This window comes from Lacerta agilis, chromosome 14 (genome assembly GCF_009819535.1).
Source record: "Lacerta agilis isolate rLacAgi1 chromosome 14, rLacAgi1.pri, whole genome shotgun sequence".
NCBI classification, from domain to species: Eukaryota; Metazoa; Chordata; class Lepidosauria; order Squamata; family Lacertidae; genus Lacerta; species Lacerta agilis.
Genome location: NC_046325.1, coordinates 41,906,731 through 41,926,732, shown reverse-complemented (window position 1 = coordinate 41,926,732; position 20,002 = coordinate 41,906,731). Strand labels below are relative to the sequence as shown.

Sequence of the window (20,002 nt, the reverse complement as noted above, 5' to 3'; positions counted from 1 at the left end):
TGTTGTTTTTGCAGGCAGCGCGCGGGACGGACCAGGGGAGGAGGAGAGGGGGGGGGGTCCTCCCCGACGGAAGGTTAGAGCTGCGGCGCAGGCAATTGCTCGAGTCAGCCAAAGCGGGGTCCTCGAGGGGCGCCCGCGTGGTTGGGTAAGGCTTGCGCGCGCGTAGATGTAGGAAATGGTGCATAGTAGCTCTCGCGCGCGCGCCACACGGACGGGAATGGCTCGAGGGTGAAACTTGCTGGGTTCCTTCGCTTGGTCTTCCCGAGGCGGAAGTGGCAGCTCAATAAGAGCCCAGCGGAGAAAAATGAGCCGCCAGGCTCTTCCTCGCTCCTTCAAAGCGCTGCCCGGAAAGACAGGAATTCGCGCTTTCTAATGTACGTCTTATTCCAAGTTGGGGGTGGGGAAGGGATATGTCGGTTTGGATATATAGACATAATAAAGCAGACTTACACAGACCTAATTTCGGAGTTCCCTTTAGCGCTTTTTTTTTTTTTGTTTCGCTGAGACGGAAGTGACAGTTGTCGATAAAAAGCAGAGAACTGTATATAGAACTCTGTGTGTGTGCAGCGTTCTCTGCTTTTTTATCGACAACTGTCACTTCCGTCTCAGCGAAACAAAAAAAAAAAAAGCGCTAAAGGGAACTCCGAAATTAGGTCTGTGTAAGTCTGCTTTATTATGTCTATTATTTTTACCGTTTGAAAGCAGTCGAGGTGCGTTCAGGCAGCACCTTAAGACACCTCAGACTGTCGTTACTCTAAGAAGCCTTCTTGACACTTATAAACGAGCATTTTGTCATTTCTGCATAAACACAGGTTGGGTAGGGCCTGTATGAAAGCGACCTATTTGAACAGGCGAACCGGGCAGTACGGGTACCCCTTTTGGAGGGTGGGGAGAGGAGGAGGAGGGGGGCTTGTTTACCATGAGATGTCATAAGTAAACAGATAGGGAAAGCGGAAATAGCGTTTTCGGGTCCTCCTGCCATGGCTCCAACTTCCGTCGCGCGTCGGCTATGTATAGGTCATCACGTGGTTCCCCCTTATTTGTTTTTCTGTGAGTTATATTAAACCTGCTGGTTCTGCGTCTGGGACTCCTAGCTGCCCAACGAGCTCCTAATTTCGTTGTTGTTCAGTAGTTTCCGACTCTTCCTTTGTTGTTTTTACAAATGTATAAATCTTAAGAAATGCTTGCAAAGACTTATCTTCTTTTTATTCTTTACATGCTGTCATGGCAAAAGGGGACTGTTATTATTTTTTATTATTCCTTAAATTAGTATACCGCCCTTCATCAGAAGATCGCAGGGCACATCACAACATAAAAATACAAAATGAAAATACATAATAACATAACCAACAAACTATTAACATCCTTCCCAAAAACACATTCAAGAGCCCACAAAATGTTCAATCGGCTAAAGACCTGGCAACAGAGAAACATTTTGGCCTGGCATCTAAACTGATGTGAGGAATATCGACTGGAGGCAAAATCAGGATTGGCAAGGGATGCAAACTTTATTTTTATTTTTACCATTGCAGAAGAAGCCAACACCTTTGATTCTCCTCTGTGAAAATTCTCACAAGGTTTGATTAAATCCTAAACCAACTTACTTATAACTTTTCCTAGTGTTCCTCCCTAGTAATGTATGTATAGGATTGCAGTCTGAAGACTACTTGTGTGAGCACTTCTTTGCACAGGTAAACCAGCTACACCTGCACCTGGCAGGTTGATCCACAGAACTTGATATTGCTGTTGGGCTACCCCAGTCATCTGAGTCAAAACCTGTAGCTTAAGTTCTCAGGACTCTAAATAAAATCTAAAATATCTGTATCCTGCTTTTCTGCCTGACAGTAGACCTCCAAACAGCTTAAATAAAATAAAATGCACAATCAGCATCTCCCCCCTTTAATTAGAAGGCAGTTCTTATTAATGAGAGACTACTTAGGGATGGATTCATTTAAACTATGTGGTGCAGCCACAATAAGAGGTCTCTTTTTTTAGACAATATATATACCTGTATATGATTGTGTGGAACACTCTTAGACCAACCCCTGAGTAGCAAACTGAAAAGCAAAAACCAGATGATCTCAAGGCAAAACAGTCCATGACCCTCTCACATGCCAACATGCAGGGCTTTTTTCAGCTGGAACTCACCAGAACTCAGTTCCAGCTTCTCTCAGGTGGGTACCATTGCCATTCTAAGAGAATGAGGGAGGTGTTTGTGGTGAGCTCCAGCATCTCTTTTTCTTGAAAAACAGCATTGCCAACATCCCAATGGATTGGGAAACTGTTAACATTTTAGAGACTGGATGTATTGGACATTCTAGATGTTGGTGGCAAATGTATGCATCTTTTAATAGTACTTTCAATGCTTCATAAGATAGATCTGTATTCTTATCCCCATATTGTAAATGGTGCAGGTAAGGCTACAGTGATTTAAGGCAGTGATTGGGAACCTGTTGACATTGTTGTCCTTCAGTTTCCATCACCTTTTCTCACTGGCCATGGCCAAGTTGAAATACAGTGGTACCTTGGTTTACAACCATAATCCGTTCCGGAGGTCTGGTTGTAATCCAAAAAAAGGGACACACACTTCCAGGTTTGACGAGGTTGTAATCCAAAATGGTTGCAAACCAAGGTACCACTGTACAACATCTGAAGGATCACAGGTTTCCCCAACTCTGGCCTAAGGCGACTTGGAGAGGAAACTGAATTCTGGACTTCTTGGTTCATAGCTAACCAAGTCTACTCAGAAGTTGTGTATATCAAATAAATTGTGATGTCACACTGAAAATAAATGAGCATGGGGTGTGTCTGCTCTGCAGGACACCCTGTTTAGATTCAATAGAACTTAAATGACAAGTTTAATAGTTCTTATACTTGATTGTTGGCTCTGTTTATTTCTCTGACCGACAGTGGACCTCAAGGGATCTTAATGGGGAGCTGGGCTGCATAAACCAACGTCCATTTCTAAATCACAGGTTCATGTGTACTAATGTCTTATCCACTAAGCTGCACTACACCTTCTGTAACTAGGTTTCTAAAGGCAGTGGGAAGAGACTTCTTCTTTTTCTTCTTGTTATATTTATTAAATGTGTATACCACCCTTCACCTGAAGAATCCAGGGCAGTTGACCTAAATGCCTACAACATGCAAAGTCTCATCCACTCAGCTGCACTAAAAAATCACAGTGCCTGGTGCAACTGGAAGGAGCTGGGGAGGGGGGGGGGCTCACGGCGGTTCACAGAATAAAAGCAAGATATAAAACCACAAAATACGTAATAAAAGTAAAAGCAATAACCCAATAGCCCCCCCCCCAAAAAAAAACCACATTTCAAAAGGGCATAGGATGTAAATCTGATCAACCAAAGGCCTGGTTAAAAAGGAACAAGACACATTACTTATTTATTTAATCTGTATACCACGCTTCACCCAGGGCCGGATTTAGGTTTGATGAGGCCCTAAACTACTGATAATGGGGCCCTTTATATGTCCAGCTGTCCTGTGTCAACAACAAACTGTCCCTATTTTTTGTGTTGAATATATGCTATATGGTAATTTATGGAACAAGTTAAGTATTTAGAGCCATTTGCACATAACAAAACATGCATTTTATCGAAGTAACTGTTGAACTGAAATACAATTAAGAAAAAGTATATTAATATTTAAAAATTTCATTATTTTTTAGGGGGGCCCCAAGAGAGTGGGGCCCCAAGCTATAGCTTGTTTAGCTTCTACGTAAATCCGGCACTGCCTTCACCCCGACGACCCCCAAGGGCCGGTTCACAAACAGAAGGCGCACATTTCTTCTCGCCGGGTGGTGCAAATTTCGGCGAAGTATCCCAAAAAGGCGGGGGGGGATGGAGGAGGAAAAAAACAAACCCCAACACAAATCCTCCTTGTCGCTGTCCTTCCAAGAGCGGCTCCAGAGTCTACCCCGGGGGACCCGTTTCACCCAGATCTAACCCAGCGCTGCTTTCTCCCGAGGAGCCGGGCAAGCCAAAACCTGCGAGAGAGCGGGCGCGCCTCCGAAAAAGAAAAGAGGCGGCGTCGGAAGCCAACCCAGGCAGGCAGCATCTTTTTTTGGTGGGGGGGGGGGAAGAGAGGGAAGCCTGGGCCGGGCCTTTGCGCGCGCGCGCGCCGCAATGAACCTTTCCAAGGTAAACGAGCGCTGAGCCCGCCTTGAGGGAGCCGGGGCCGGGTTCCTCTCCCACCCCACCCCGGCCTGCCGGGACCGTCGCGCCTCCCTCCTTCCTTCCCTCCCTCCCCTCCTCCCTCGGCTGCCGGCCGCGGCTGCGCGACGTCACTTGTTATGTCTCCTCCGGCCCGGGCTCTGCTCCGCCGCGGAGAGGCGACGACGACGACGGCGGCGGCGGCGGCGGCGCGCCGAGAAGCCCGAGCGCAGCAGCAGGAGCAGCACCGCCCGCGGCGGGCCCGACACGAGTAGGGCCGCCGCCTGCCTGCCTGCCTGCCTGCCTGCCTGCCCAGGACGGGGTAAAACAAGCGAGGAGGAGGCGCCTTGGCCGCCCGAGCCCCGTCCTTGCCCGACCCCCTGAAGGCTTCCCCCCCCCAAACCAGCGCCACCCCGCCTCGTGCCCCCGACGAGATGGTTTCCTGGCTGGGGGCGAGCCCCCCTCCCCCCCCCAAAAAATATTTCCACCCACCAGCCTCCTCCTCGCCCTCCTAGAGATCTTTCTTACTTGGTTCTCATCAGCCCTTTTAGGCACCCCATAAATACCTAGTTCCCACGCACAAACAGTGCCTCCCTAAAATGATGGGGTGCCCTGGATTGAAGGGGTGCTGCTTCTCCCCCCCCCCAAAAAATCCGGGTTCCCTCTAGGCGAGTGGGTGTTATCCTCCCCCCACCCCACCCCACCGCCATTGTGTCTTTTCTATAAGGGGGATAATGGGAAAGGGACTCTGACAGTAGAGACAAAATTGGGTGTTGTGTTGTTGTTGTTTTTTTTGGCATGTGGATATCTGGTCCCCTTCTTTTCCTTCCCTCCAGACATTTCTCTCTCTCTCTCTCTTTTTGTAGGACTGACTTGACTCTCTCTGCAGAGAGTCAGGAGCCCCATGCGCGGAGGAAAGATGTGGCTGAAGCTGTTTTTCTTGCTTCTTTATTTTCTGGTCCTGTTCATCCTGGCCAGGTTTTTTGAGGCCATTGTGTGGTACGAGACGGGCTTCTTCGCCACCCAGTTGGTGGACCCGGTGGCGCTCAGCTTCAAGAAGCTGAAGACCATTTTGGAGTGCAGGGGGCTCGGCTACTCGGGGCTTCTGGAAAAGAAGGATGTCAGGGAGCTGGTTGAGAAATCAGGTAAGAAAAAAATGTCTGTTCGCTGGCATTTTAACTTTCGGAATAGGTTCTCCCCCCCCTTTATTAAGCATTTATATTGCAATAACGTCTATCGTGTACATCCGTACAGAGTGTGCAGGGAGAGCTTAGTATATAACATTAGTAAGGAATAATGCTAAATAAAAGTGCTTAATAATCTCAGGTGTGACCTCACGCTTTGAATGCCTTCCAACTTTTTATGGGGAATTGCTAAAATGTGGCAATGTTTGAAGAAGCACAGGGCAGCAGCAGGCTAGCATGGAATATACAGCAGAACAGAGAGATATTGGGGGGGGGGGGAGTTGTCCAGATGAAAACCATCAGGAACCATGATGTAATATCTGGCTTTATCTAAAACGTGCCAGTAAGAATCAGAATTTGAAATGTTTCATGTGCTGTTTTGACGTGCACCCAAAACTAACATGAAAGATCTTCTACATTGGTCAGAAAGTGCAACCTGCCTCGCATTTTGCTAGGCCGGGTAACATGTTAGGTCACAAGTTTATTACGATACTGGCTATCAGATTCTCTGCGGGTTTCCTTGGTTGTAAAACTTACTGGCCTTGATGCAAGCAAGTGTGCGTAAGTAATTTAAAACAGCGCAGTTCTCAGCGTTTTGGTTCAGAAGTAAGCCTCACTGAGCTTAATGAGACTTACCCTCTGGTAGGTGTGTATTAAGATTGTATCTTTCGTGCAACACATTGTTCAGAAGGCGAAGGATTGCTGTTTTGTCGATTAATTTATTATATGCTTCAAACAAGAAGCAAGGCCTTGTTATGTATTCAAGGAAGTAAAATAATGTCAGAGAAATGCATGGCAAAGGTTTGCCTCAGTGTTAGCTTTTGTTTGCAGAGTGAGAAGTTGGAAGGTTTGGCTGCTTCAGAACAAACATCTTATAAAAAAAAATACCTTATTGTAAGCATATTTCTGACCTGATTGTTAACACCTTCAGAAAGTCATATGTCTATAAATATAATAACAGTGGTGCTCTTTGGTTGAATAAATGCTTTGGTCCGCCAAACAGTAATAAGTACAGCCAGGTGAGATAAATGAGTAAGACTGGCTAATTGCTTTGTGTACCTGCTTTTACAACTCTTATTTTATGCTAACCGGTGTGCAGCCATCGAAATCCTCAGCCTTTTGAGATCATCTCAAGGAAATCCTATCTGATCTCTGGTTAGCACTACAGTGGTAACTCTGGTTACAAACTTAATTCGTTCCGGAGGTCTGTTCTTAAGCTGAAACCGTTCTTATCCTGAGGTGCGCTTTTGCTAACAGGGCCTCCCGCTCTGGCGCGCGATTTCTGCTCGCATCCCGGGGCAAAGTTCGCAACCAGGAGCAGCTACTTGCGGGTTAGCGGAGCTCGTAACCCGAAGCGTGCGTAACCAGAAGCGCTCGTAACCAGAGGTACCACTGTATCCCTTCCCCATTGCAGGGCGGTGGAGTAGATGACCCTTGGGGGTTCTTCCAACTCTACGATTCAGTTTATTGGCCCTCGTCCAGTCCATTACTGGTAATCCCAGTCATTGGTTCAACATGCCGTTTGCTTCGTCTGAATGTGGTGAAAATGAATAGTAGAGGTTTGGGGTTCTCATAAAATAAATCGACTCTACCAAATTCAAAGTGATGAAGCTCGGCATGACAGCCACACACCCCAAGGAGGATCCATAGCTGTGCCTCCACAGAGACTCAAAACATAAGGGAAGCTGTGTTGATCCATGGTATGATAAAATGAATATACACCCACGAGTTGCGGTACATAGCATAATGCCCAGTTAATTAGGATTAGATTGACTGCAATCCTGATTCGTTTCCTGGGGGTAAGCTCCATTGAATTCAGTGGTGCTACCCCTTCTGTCTTCATGCAATTCAACTGGTAAAGCACATTGAGCTTTAAGAAAATATATTCAGCCAATTGAAATGCTTCCTTGCTTGGGAAGAAAACGAAAAGTTATCTAGCCGACGTTCTTCTTGTTTTGACTTGTCTTGCAGCTATGGCCATACTCTTGCTCCCCATAATTCTCAGTATAATAGCACCTTCGTTCTGTACCCCAACTTCCCATCTTGTCAATGCATACGCAGTCACCCTGAGGTTGGTAAGCGCTTCGGTTGCAATCCTATACTCAGCTGAGAGTAAAACCCATTGAACTCAATGGGGCATAGTTCTGATTCGGCGTGTACGGGATTGCACTGTTAGTAATGTATTGAGTTGCAGGGAAGCTCTCAGAAGACTACTGGAACGAAACTAATTTGGTCATTTAAAATAAACGGCTCCTTTGTAGAAATGGCTAAGATATGAAGTACCGGTAGATTAGAAGAGTAAAGAGAGGAAACTACTGATAATCTAAACAAAATCCTAAATCCTAAAGGACACCTTGAGAGAGAAATTTAATGTTCATATTTGCAGACTTAAGTTAAATGAGACTAGAAGGAAATATTTTTATTGCATACTGAGCTCTTGAAACACCATACTTGCATGTGGCTACCCCCCACAGGACTTAGTGAGACTTATTTCCAAGTAAAACATAGTATTGAGCTGGAAGAAGTTCTCCTTGTGAACAGAAAAGAGCGACACAGTTTCTTCTATGGAAGAGAGAACCAGTTTTTAAACAAACTGAATAGGAATTGCTTTGGTGGAAACAAGCAAAGCTCTGATTGTGCATATTTCTCCTTTGACTTAGTTTAAGCATTTGCATCTTATAAAAGGTAGGCTATTGTCAAAAAATAAATAAAAGAAAAGCAGACTGTCCCATATCACGAAAATAAGATTTCAGCACTTAAGCCCCATAGTAGTTTTTGCTCCTACAGGTTTGTGTCTCTTATGGGATTTATCCACCAACATTTGTAAAAGTGTCATGGAATAGCTGGGATTGATAGGTGTGCAGTAATTTTATACTTCATATATGGCTCTGTCTCAGGCACCTGTGCCTGCAATGAAATAATCAGCTGGAGCTAGGCTGAATTTTCACCCCCATACATTTTTAAGGCAGAAAGCAGGGTTTGGGAGAAGTTTAATGAATACCTCCTCTCTTGGCTTTTTTAAAAACACTCTTCTCCGAACAGTTTGCTGCCATTAAAAAAGGGGGGGGGAGGAGTTTCAGGGGTCAGCAAACTTTTTCAGTAGGGGCCCGGTCCACTGTCCCTCAGACCTTGTGGGGGGCTGGACTATATTTTTTTTGGGGGGTGAACAAATTTCTATGCCCCACAAATAACCCAGAGATGCATTTTAAATAAAAGCACACATTCTACTCATGTAAAAACACCAGGCAGGCCCCACAAATAACCCAGAGATGAATTTTAAATAAAAGGACACATTCTACTCATGTAAAAACACGCTGATTCCCGGACCTTCCGCGGGCCGCATTTAGAAGGCGATTGGGCCGGATCCGGCCTCCCGGGCCTTAGTTTGCCTACCCATGGCTTAAGTGTTCCTAACCAGCCAGCAGTTACATTGGCCCAGTGATATGATGCTCTCACCTTGATTATCAGATTGGATTACATGATTGCCTCGGAAATAAATCCCTGCTTAAAAGAGAGGACAAGTGCAGAGACCTCATATTGAGAAAATGGTCAGTTGTTAAATGTTGCCGTGCTTCCTACACTCGCTCTCAATGGGTGAACCTGTTTGTTCCATTTTGCAGGGCTTCCTGCAAAGAATCCCCAAAATTAGGTGGGGTACATTTTTCAGGGAGAAAGGTCCACCCCCCCCAAATGCTCACACTGCCCTTATTTCAGCTCGGCCATAATATTTAATCCCTTCCAGGGACCTGCATGCAGATTCTTTCATTTCCTGCTGCGTTTGTGTAGCTTTCAGGCTAATGAGGGAATTTTGCATAACATGCTAGGGGAATCCAGACCCCATGTTGCCTTCTCTGACTCTGGGCAGCCTTTGCTGCAAATGGGTAAATTGTGTCATGGACCGTGCAGATCCAAGGGACACCAGCTGAAAAGAGAGGTGGTGTAGCTACTAGAACTGGGAGAATTTGGGATGGCAGACTTTTTAATGGGCCAGTACCCACAATGGGGCTTCCACATAATTGCATTCAAGTTTGAGTGCACTTTGGGTACGTTATAATCATTGCTAACAACCCTTAAAGCAGTGTTTTTCAACCACTGTTCCGCGGCACACTAGTGTGCCGCGAGATGTTGCCTGGTGTGCCGTGGGAAAAATTCCAGCCAAAATATCAGCTTTGTGTTCAGCCAAACAGGCCCTGATTGCGCACTGAATAAAGTATTTTATAATTTTTCATATTTCTGTTTACTTACTATTTCATAATAAAGTAATTATAAAATACTTTCTTTGTGTTTATTTGATTCCTATTCAAGAGAATTACTTTATATATAGTCAATATAGGCACAGAGTTAATTTTTTTAACATTTTCTAATGGTGGTGTGCCTCGTGATTTTTTTCATGAAACAAGTGTGCCTTTGCCCAAAAAAGGTTGAAAAACACTGCCTTAAAGGTTATCAACCCTGTATTTTGGTAGCAGCAGAATGGGGACTGGGGTTCTGAGATCAGTGGCCTGAGGACACCCCCCCCCCCCCCGATGAGCTTTGAGTTGGGGACGTGCACTATTGGCAATTATGCTGCCCCAGCCCTCAAGGTTTTGGATTTCTTCAGGTACAGCAATATATTGTTTGCCTTATTTTATCGGGCATTTGCAGGAACTCTTCAACCCTTCATAAACGGAAGGGCTCCCTACAAAGCTTTGGGTCGGTTTACATAAACGGTCTGCTTTAATTAAAGTTAAAATAAATATTTCTGAGTAGGTGTTTCAGCTAATTGTATTTTACATGTCCTTCCCCCGCTATGCAGTTGAGTGACATTTTAACTCGAATTGAAAGTGTTGGCAATCTTGATCGCTTTTGAGTTTGCTTTGCAAGCAGCATACGTATATATATGGTTGTATGCGCATAGATTTTCCTCTTAAAAAGTAGTTAACTGTCTCCCAACAATGTCTATTCTGCTGCTGTTCCGGAATCCTTTTGGCAGTTGCGACCTTTGGCATTTACTGTAATGAGTGTTCCTTTGTTTGTTTACATAGGAGACCTGATGGAAGGCGAACTTTATTCTGCTCTCAAGGAAGAGGAAGCCTCTGAGTCTGTTTCTAGCACAAACTTCAGTGGCGAAATGCACTTTTATGAGCTGGTAGAAGATACGAAGGATGGTATCTGGCTAGTGCAGGTATGAAATACATTATTTTTAACAGTGAAACGAGCCCCTGAGTCGGTTCACATTTCAAGTAGCGTACGTAGCCCAAAGGCGCAGTGTGTGATATACATGAAGATGATGCTACGTTGTTGTCCAGTCAGATGGGCAGTAAATAAATAATAATAATAATAATGCACAACTAAAGCTGCAATCCAAAACACATTTACTGGAAAGCCTGTCCCCTTAAAGCAAGACTTGCTTTGAAATAGACATACAGGTGAAACTCGAAAAATTAGAATATCGTGGAAAGGTTCATTTCTTTCAGTAATTCAACTTAAAAGGTGAAACTAATATATGAGATAGACTCACGACATGCAAAGCGAGATATGTCAAGCCTTTATTTGTTATAATTGTGATGATTATGGCGTACAGCTGGTGAGAACCCCAAATTAACCATTTCAACTTTGGGGTTTTCATCAGCTGCACACCATAATCATCACAATTATAACAAGCAAAGGCTTGACATATCTCGCTTTGCATGTCACGAGTCTATCTCATATATTAAACTCCAGTAGCTAATGAAAACAATTGCTTACGTAAATGGACTTTTCCACGATATTCTAATTTTTCGAGTTTCACCTGTACTTACAGTTGGGCTGCAAATGTCATGGCTTGGCTTTGAGCAAGTAGAATCTGTACTAATAATCTAGGATCAAAGAGATGCCAGTCTTTGTTTTTTTCACTGTTGTTGCACATGAAAAGAGGCTAGCTGCTTGATCCTGTGCGCATTTACTAGGGAGTAAGTCCCATTGAATTCTGTGAGTTTTGCTCCCAGGTAAACGTACATAAAATCGCTGCTATGGCGTGCGTCGACTCCAGTCAGTCATTCAAGGCCTTGCATTTTTATATCATCGTTTGCTTGTGCTGTTTTGCATTTTGCCGTGCATCCTGCCTCAGTCCCAGCTTTACCTCTGGATTATTCTTCACGATCGGTTTCCCCTTTTTAATGAGGCGCAAGGGGTTGTATAGCACAAATGAGCCAGTGTGAATTCGCATTACGTACAGTGAACTTTTCCTCCTCCTCCCACTTCCACTGAGTTGGAGAGATGTTTGTTATGGAATTCTGTTCTGTCCCTGTAAATGGGTATTAGCGCAAGGCTTTTTTAGCTGCTGGCTCCCAGTTGCCTTTTTTTAGGGTGGCAGCTGTGTCACACCAGATCAGTATGACCTAAAACCATCCAAGCGCCATATTTCACGCAAGACGCCTTGAAGAGATGTTTTGTCACAAACTTTTACAAAACGTTTCTGATGGTAATGATGCAAAAACACCAGCGCCCTATGGGGTATGATGCACACTTGACTCCTTCCTACCTCCACCCCAAACCAGACTTCTACCATCTACATTGGCCTCCTCTCTGTACTTCAGGTGAAGCTTATAAAAGAACCACAACAGCTTTCCCAACACCTGAGCAGTGTTATTTCAAGATTCTGCTGCATCGTGTCATCCTGGCTATAACAGTGTAGGAAAGGTTTGTGGCTCATTGCCTTTTCCTGCTTTTCAACGTAAGAAAATTGCAGCAGCAGAAGACACAGGGCACCTGAAACACTCAAGATGAATGGTTGCAAGGCGTGATTTCCCCCCAGTTTTCTTTCTATCTTGTCTTTCATGAAGATGAAGCAGCTGAAATAGGGAGAGGGCTTCCTGTTTTCTTACAGTCCTTTAGTAATTTACATGCTTAGAGAGACTTAGTGTTGTCATGGCACATTTCGATTTTTCTTTTCAGTGTACCTTATCTGCAGATAATTTTGATTTATGCCGGACTTGAGGGCCCCTTTGTTCTTAGGTTTATAAACCCCTTTTTTATTGCTCCATTTCCTTCTGTAGCGCATTCCTTCGCAAAACGCCCTCTCAGAATCAGGTTGCTAGCAAAGAGTTGGGAAGTTTTGGAAATCTGGGAGGTTCAGGACGGGACAGACATCTTTGCACAAGCTCAAGGTTAAATTATGGAATGTACTATCACAAGATTTGTCAATGGCCACCAATTTAAGGCAGCTTTAAAAGGAGATTAGGCAAGTTTGTGGAGGATAAAGTTATGGTTGAGAGACCTGGTGGCACGACTCTAAAATGCATGTCTTGTTTGTGGGTTTCCCATCTGGTTGGCCACTGTAGGAAACAAGATGCTGGGCTAGATAAGCCTTTTGTCCAATCCAGCAGGCGCTGCCTTGTGTTCTTAATGCTGTTAACACAATCCCCAGTGTTCAAACAGTAATTAAAATAGCATTGCGTTCCCCACCATTCCATTCATAAAATTGGTGCCACCATGCAGTTGCTGCCAGGCTGTCAGCATGCCAACAGTCCCTCAGGAGACAGGAAGACAGACTGAAGCACAGAACACTCTTCTTAGGGGTGGGGACACACTGCAACATTTTGTTGCAAGTCCCACTATTTTATTTTAATAATGATGATACCAGTGTGCATAGTCGTGTTTTGTGGACATATACCTGAAAAAGCTCTTTGCCATCAGGATAGTATAACTTTTGAGATGCTTAGAACCGGGATAGCTGCAACTGTTGAGCTTTTAGTTCTAAATACCTTAGAAGCATTTCCCTTTACACAGCAGTAGGACTTGCTTCTGAGGGATCGGGATGAAAATTTCCCAAGTTTAAAAACCAGAGAAGTGATAAGCATTCTGAAAGCTTCACTTCGCAGTAGCATGCAACTAGAACACTGTGTAGCAATCTGAAAAGTTCTGCAAATAACCAACTAGCCGTAACAGTAGATCTGTTTTCCTCCCATTTATAAATGATGCATTTCTGTTGGGAAACTTCATTCAGTGCAAAGAATAAAAATGCAGTGGTATTCAATTCACACAATGACAGTTGACTGACACCTAATGTAGCCTTTGGAATGGTGACAGAAGAGGCAAACATTTGTTGATTCTTTTTATATGTTAAAACGCAGTGTCCTCCTAACAGCCATGTGTTGTTGTTGTTTTTCTATTCCGGAGAGAGATGTAATCATGGCTTTTCGAGATGCTGAAGTTTCTGGACGTGTTGTTGGTTTCTCTTGTGTTCTGGTTTGCGTTCCCCATTCCTGCCAGGCCATTTTAGCAGAGGCGGTTATTCATCCAGAAGAACCCTTTGCGAGGTCGGGACACATTTCACTCTGCATCAAACGAGAGATCTAAAAGGAAGTCTTAAAATCGTTACTCGACCAACCAGCTTTCAATCACGTGACGCGTTCCTAAAATAATCAGAAAGTATGTGGAAACTGCAGGGCACAGTGACTCACGCATGATCAGTCACGTCATTTAAATTGCCTGTAAGGCAGAGCAAAGTCCTGCCTTTCATCCTCCCTATTCTTCTGCTTTCATCAATCCACGTTCCCAAGTGGATGATAGTCCGTATTAATATTATACTAAGGATCGACTTCCGGCGGCGACGCAATCGCCGGGTGGTCGAGGGCTGCTTCGGGTCCGAAGCGCCCTGTCCATCCCGGGGGTCAGGAGCCCCGCTACCGCAAAGCGGGGCTCCGGTTGGGGTGCGGGAAGAGCGTCCCGCACCCTGGGCTCCCCGGCAGCGCCCGCGGAGGCTCCGAACCCTTCCCTCGCTCCCCCTGTAAGGGGGGAGTGGGGGTGAAGGGACAACGGAGCCGGGCTTCGGGGACATGCCCCAACCGGGATGCAAATGCGGCGACAAAGCCCGCGGTGAGCGTCTAAGTTCTACCTGTGAAGAATAGAGCTAAAGGAACCCGGTGGTCGTGAGTAAAGAATCTGATCAGAAACTGTGCTTTTGGAACGATCCGGGGGGAAGGAGAAAGGCAGCCTGCCTCCCTCCCTTCGAGCTGAAGAATGTAACCAATTTGAGTGATTACTGCTACAGAACTGGTTACAACGTATTTAAAATTGACACATGAGACTGGCAAACTCTTTTTTCGGGAAGCTAACTAGAGGAAAATATCTCCATTTAAAGTTGCGGTATTTGCGCTCCAGCTCAGAAAAATGGCGACGAACAAAGAGGGGAGTAGAAATATAACACCCACTTCCTCCTCCTCTGCCAGTATGCTGGGCTTTGTCCTTGAACTGGTATTGAACTCTGGACTAACGGATGAACAGAGACTCACTGCCTTGAAGGTGGAACTGCTTTATAGAAAAGTCAAAGTCTTGTGTGGGGGTCTGAAAGGGAACCAATTGCCCACAGGGGAGGCTTTTAAAACTTTTGACACTTTGGAAGAATGCCTTGCCAATGAGCTGAGAGGGTGGATGGAAAGATGGAGAGAAATGAGTGAGCTACTTCGGAGAAGAAATTCGCTTTTTGGGGGTGGCAGCCCCAAGGCGACGTCAAGATTTTTTATATCCAGTCCCCGAGGTGTGAGCTCGGGGGCCAGGGACAGAGAATTAAGGTATCTACAAGAAGAAAAGGAATGTTACAAAGAACCGAAGAAGCTGAGAGATGATGAGATGGACACCTCTGAACTCGTGGCAAGGAGAGGTCTGGACTGTGCCTGGATCTGTGGACGTTGGGAGAGGGAAGTTACATGGATGTTCAGTGCTGAGGCCACTAGGAGAAGAATAATGGACAGAGGGGGTGTGGGGTGAAGCATTAAATAAAACTTAAAGTAGCCTGATATGGCAAATTGAAATTGGAGGGTGAACACTGTCAACAATATTTTGTTATACTTTTATTTGAACATGAAAGGAGATATTTCAAGTTTTTATGTTATTAGCAGCAATCTTAAGGATAGAAGAGATAGACTTGATGTGAATGATCTGTGAAGATTTGTGAAGGTGGAGTATAAGTAAAGTGAATTTAAGTGGATTAAGTTTATGGATTAAGAGGAGTAAGATTAAGATGTAGATTAAGATAAGAAATCGATAAGATTAAATTAAGAAGAATTATGATGAGGTATCATTAGGGTGATGCATTCTTAGTAAAAGGTTGAAAAGATAATTGAACGTAATTATATAAGTGAATTTAATTTCTTTTTTCTTTTTTCAGGAGAAATGGTTATAAAATAGATTAAGGATATAAACTCGAAGGTGAAAAGGCAGGGGAAGTCAACGGTCAAGATATGGAAATAGAAATCTTTTTTTTTTAGAAAGATGCTATAAGAAACTTGACATTGTTTGTATTGGTTATATTTGTTTTGCATTTGTTTAATTGTAGGTGTGGGTGTGGGTATATGTTGTTATAGAAAAATGCCAATAAATTCTTATAAAAAAAAAAAATATTATACTAAGGATCAATTTAGGCAGAAGCTGCAGTTTATCGCTATGTGAACAAGCCATTACAGCAAGCCTTGGGCTTCCACACTCCTCCTGGTTTCCTCTGGCACATGCCAGAACACTTTTGGTTTTAAAGCAGCCTGAATTCCCCATTACGTCCAAAGTTGGGAAGCTGCGATTGGTTAGCTGGTGCCTTAGCCTGGGCTCGTCAGGCTTTTCGGACTGGTGAGCACATTTTGAGTTTTAAGAAAGTGCCGCGAGCAGCAGTCGCAAATTGACTTCTGTGGGTAGCATGGCATAACACGGCTGCCATGGGGTGTGGCATAGCACAAAATTAAAGAAAATGCAGTCGTCGGTGCTCCCCACGCATCTCAAACAGCCTCAGGCTTACCAAGGGATGTCAGTTCTGTCCTGCTCGTCCTGATTGCAGAGATGACGCGTTGTTGATTTCTAAAAATACTAGGTGCTTAATTAAAAGAAATGAAAAGCAAGAATTTGATGTTTATGGTTCATCCCAGAAGCACCAAAGAAGGCCAGAATTATAAATCAGTGTTTGATCCTGGTTTGTTTGAAATAATGAGAGTTCAAAACCAGACTTCTCTACCCGGGGACTCCAACTCCCATCAGTCCCAGCTTGACCATATCCAGTGGTCAAGGATAATGGGAGTCGGAGTCCAGAACATCTGGTGGGCAGCAGATTAAGGAAAGCTGGTGTAAAATAACCAAACTTCCTGAGTTTGTCATCTTCATTGGAAGCTTTTGATCTTCTTACATGTGAATGGGTGAATGGCAAGAGCATGTGAGACCAAGGCTCAGGCTCACTTTGGTTTGTGAACATAATACTAAGCTATATTTTAGTGTTAACATCTGAAGTGACCCTTATTTACCCAGCTCCCACCCACCTAGCAGTTCGAAAGCACATCATAGTGCAAGTAGATAAATAGGTACCACTCCGGCAGGAAGATAAATGGCGTTTCCGTGCGCTGCTCTGGTTCGCAGAGATGAGTAATGCGAGATGAGTGCCACAATCCCAGAGTCGGACACGACTGGACCTAATGGTCAGGGGTCCCTTTACCTTTTAAATTGTTCCATCAGGACATCTTAGATGGTATTCCTATATTGGTCATGCGGTGTTATTAAATATTATTGCTACTATTTACTTATTTACTTTGTAAGCTGTTTAGCGGTTTGGTAATTTTAAGCACTCTATAAATTGATTACAAAAATAATTTCCCCAGCTTTTCTGTTTGTTTGCTGCAGCAATATTTTTTTACAACGTTTTAGCTATGTGTTATTGTTTTACAGTTCTGTTGAAATTTTGAGCTCCCTAACAAAATTGACAATGAAATTCTGAAATCCTAGCTTGAAACAGTTTATGTAACAGATTATACTTGCAGTAGCAGGTAGTTTAACGCCTGGCATATCATAAATATTCTAGGTTTCTCCAGTTTTTCCGGATCTTCACATTTGCATACATGAGAAATCGGATCACATGCAGTGTTCAAAACTCCCATTGTTCTAGGCACATTTTGTGACAGGAATTTCATTAGTGCGAGCTCTGGGTGCAGTACCACGCCTAAGATTTCAGATTAAAACTTCAGAGTGGAAGGAAAGGATTACCTTTTTCTGCCTCCCCACTTCCAGCTACTCTCTGAAGACTGGAGAAGAGACCCTCTTAAGAATATTAGGGGGGTGGGCAGGGGAAGGACTAGACCCACGTGAAAAATGAACATAATATTTTAGCTGCAGTTCATTCATTTTCAGCTTTGTATTCTTGTTATTAAAAAAAGCATGCCTGGACACTCCATTGTAGCGCCCATAACCCAGGTTTAAGGTGCCATTTGGCTCCTAGCTTTCATACCTCGGTTTCCAACACTGCTCATATGCACGGAGCATTCCTGCAGTGGGCTTATGGAGGTTTCTGTGAGACGTAGCTAGATTTAGTAGATGGTTGCATGGCCATTCAAGAGAAACCTACATGGATAACTCGTTTGTACAAGTCGTGTTCAAATGTATGTGTGCGCAAGAATTATGCCGGGAATTATTCTGCGGCTACAAACCATTAAAGATGGTCCAAATTGGTTCTGAATGTGCCTCGTGAAAGATTTGCAGAACTCTGCTTTTCAGTGCTTCCCAGGGTCTTTGACATGATAGAGATTTATTGCTGATTGCTAGGATCACAATGTGTGCATGTTGACTGTTTGGCTTCTTTAAAAAACCAGAAAAATGAAGCAGTCATTTGGAAACGTGTGGCAATGTCTCCATTGGGCACAAGTATAAGGTTACCAAATGTCCCCGTTTTCCGGGGACAGTCCCCGGATTTACAAATCAGCCCTCTGACAAAATCCATCTACAGTGGTGCCTTGGGTTACAAACGCTTCGGGTTACAAACGTTTCGGGTTACAAACTCCGCTAACCCGGAAGTAGTACCTCGGGTTGCGAACTTTGCCCCAGCATGATAACGGAAATTGCACGGCGGCAGAGGGAGGCCCCATTAGCTAAAGGTTAAGAACAGTTTCGGGTTAAGAACAGACCTCCGGAACGAATTAAGTTCGTAACCCGAGGTACCACTGTATTTAGTAGGAAGTTGAAAAGTGTCCCCGGATTCATTGAAAAAAATCTGGTAACCTTACACAAGTAACTACCCATGGACTCTGGCTTTTGTTCCACAATAATTGCATTTCCCTGATTATCTCTCTCTCTCTCTCCCCCCCCCCCAGTAAAACTTACAACTTTCTTGGGTAAACTAGTAAGGTTGGTAATAAACATTTTTACGGCGGTGTAAGGTTCTCAGTTAGCTGCTCATGAGTAAGCAGCCAGGACTCAGCTGTTTCCTTTAAAGATTTTATTGTGCAAACTATGTACAGTGCAGAGCTAAAAAGTTCATGTCTGTATCAAGCGGTGTCAGAATCCGGGAATGGCCCCTTCCGGTTCTGACCGCAACAAAAGAGTTTCGGTATACGAAAACCCCACCTTCCATCCTTTCTCTTCACCCTACGACGTCTTTGGGATGACGGAAATTGCGTTCCCCCTGTATCGCCCCCGGGACTGTGGGAGTGCTGGGTCTCTCTTGCATCCCCAGAGCCTCTACTCCCTTTCCCCTGTGAACTCTCGCCCTCCTCGCTGGACGTCTCACCGCTCCTTTTACTACCAGAGGAGGAGCTGCTGGCAAGTTGGGACTGGGGCTCTCTGTAGCATCCGGAGAACCCTTCCACCACCTTGCGCTGCATCGGAGACAGTTCCCTGACAGGCGGGAACGTACGGGGTTTGGTTTTTCACAAATGGGAGCGTTATCAGAAGCCACTGTGGTGACCTTTTTACGTCCAAAAGTATAAAACTTGAATACAAGTATAAAAATAAAAATAAATAATGAAAAGTCACGCACAAGCCAGTTTGCTACATGGTGCTCTTTAAAGGTGTAGCTGCTCATACAAAGTTTTTTTTTTTACTATTATTTGAAAAACAGGTCATAGCAAATGATAGAAGCCCTCTAATGGGAAGAGTCCACTGGGAGAAAATGGTGAAGAAAGTGTCACGGTTTGGTATACGAACAGGCACTTTTAACTGCTCCAGTGACCCGAGGTATGTTCTTGAAGTTGTTGGGGTGGGTTTTGCCTCTATAACATGGTACCCGCTGTAGTGTTGACCACTTCCTGAACCCCCTGTTGAAAAGCATTATAGAAATATCATTTATTTTCTGACATAAGCAATACAGAAAAAGGAGAAGAAAACTGACAAAACGACAATATGTGGCAGTAGGTCATAACATATCTGTACATATCCACAATTAAAATATTCACAGTTTCCATAAACTTATGAAGACATTTCCTATAGATTAGGCAATATTAAAATATTGTTAATACAGAAATAATTTATCTGTTCACTGGCTTTGCTCATTAGTCAGCAATGGCAGCAGGAAATTCCTGAATGACTCACATGCTCCTCTTCCTTGCTTCTAGACCCCAATGGAATGGGGGTTATATGTTTTCTCTGTGTCTAATTCATGTTGTGAATTTGTAGAAGAGCAGCCCTAATTATAATTTCATGAGCAATTTCATGAGCAGGTCTGCTACTGTATTCGATTTCAGACAGTTTCGCTCGCAGTAATTAAAAGACCGTGCTGAAAGTCCTAATTGCCTGCTACGGAATATGAATTTCTCCATTTCATAATACACAAAGAAGGTTGTGATCCCTGTTCAAGTTGCTGGATGTTTGCTGCTTCTACATATACTGAAAATAAAATGCTTCTAAATAGATGTTCATCACATCTGAAAATTCTGGAGTGCTTACGTTCAG

At 44.1% G+C, this 20,002-nt stretch overlaps 1 protein-coding gene across 2 annotated transcripts in view; it reads left to right on the top strand.

Moving 5' to 3' along the window:
• The first annotated feature begins 5,032 nt into the window (after positions 1-5,032).
• Positions 5,033-20,002, top strand: part of LOC117058084 (charged multivesicular body protein 3) — a 30,677-nt gene continuing 15,707 nt past the window's right edge. The window contains exons 1-3 of one of the 2 annotated variants that reach the window (XM_033169014.1): positions 5,033-5,311; positions 10,375-10,514; positions 19,173-19,288. In XM_033169014.1, coding sequence (XP_033024905.1) covers positions 5,071-5,311; positions 10,375-10,514; positions 19,173-19,288 — 497 coding nt within the window. In that variant the 5' untranslated portion in view covers positions 5,033-5,070. The remainder of the gene's footprint in view (positions 5,312-10,374; positions 10,515-19,172; positions 19,289-20,002) is intronic. The other variant, XM_033169016.1, reaches the window with a different exon arrangement.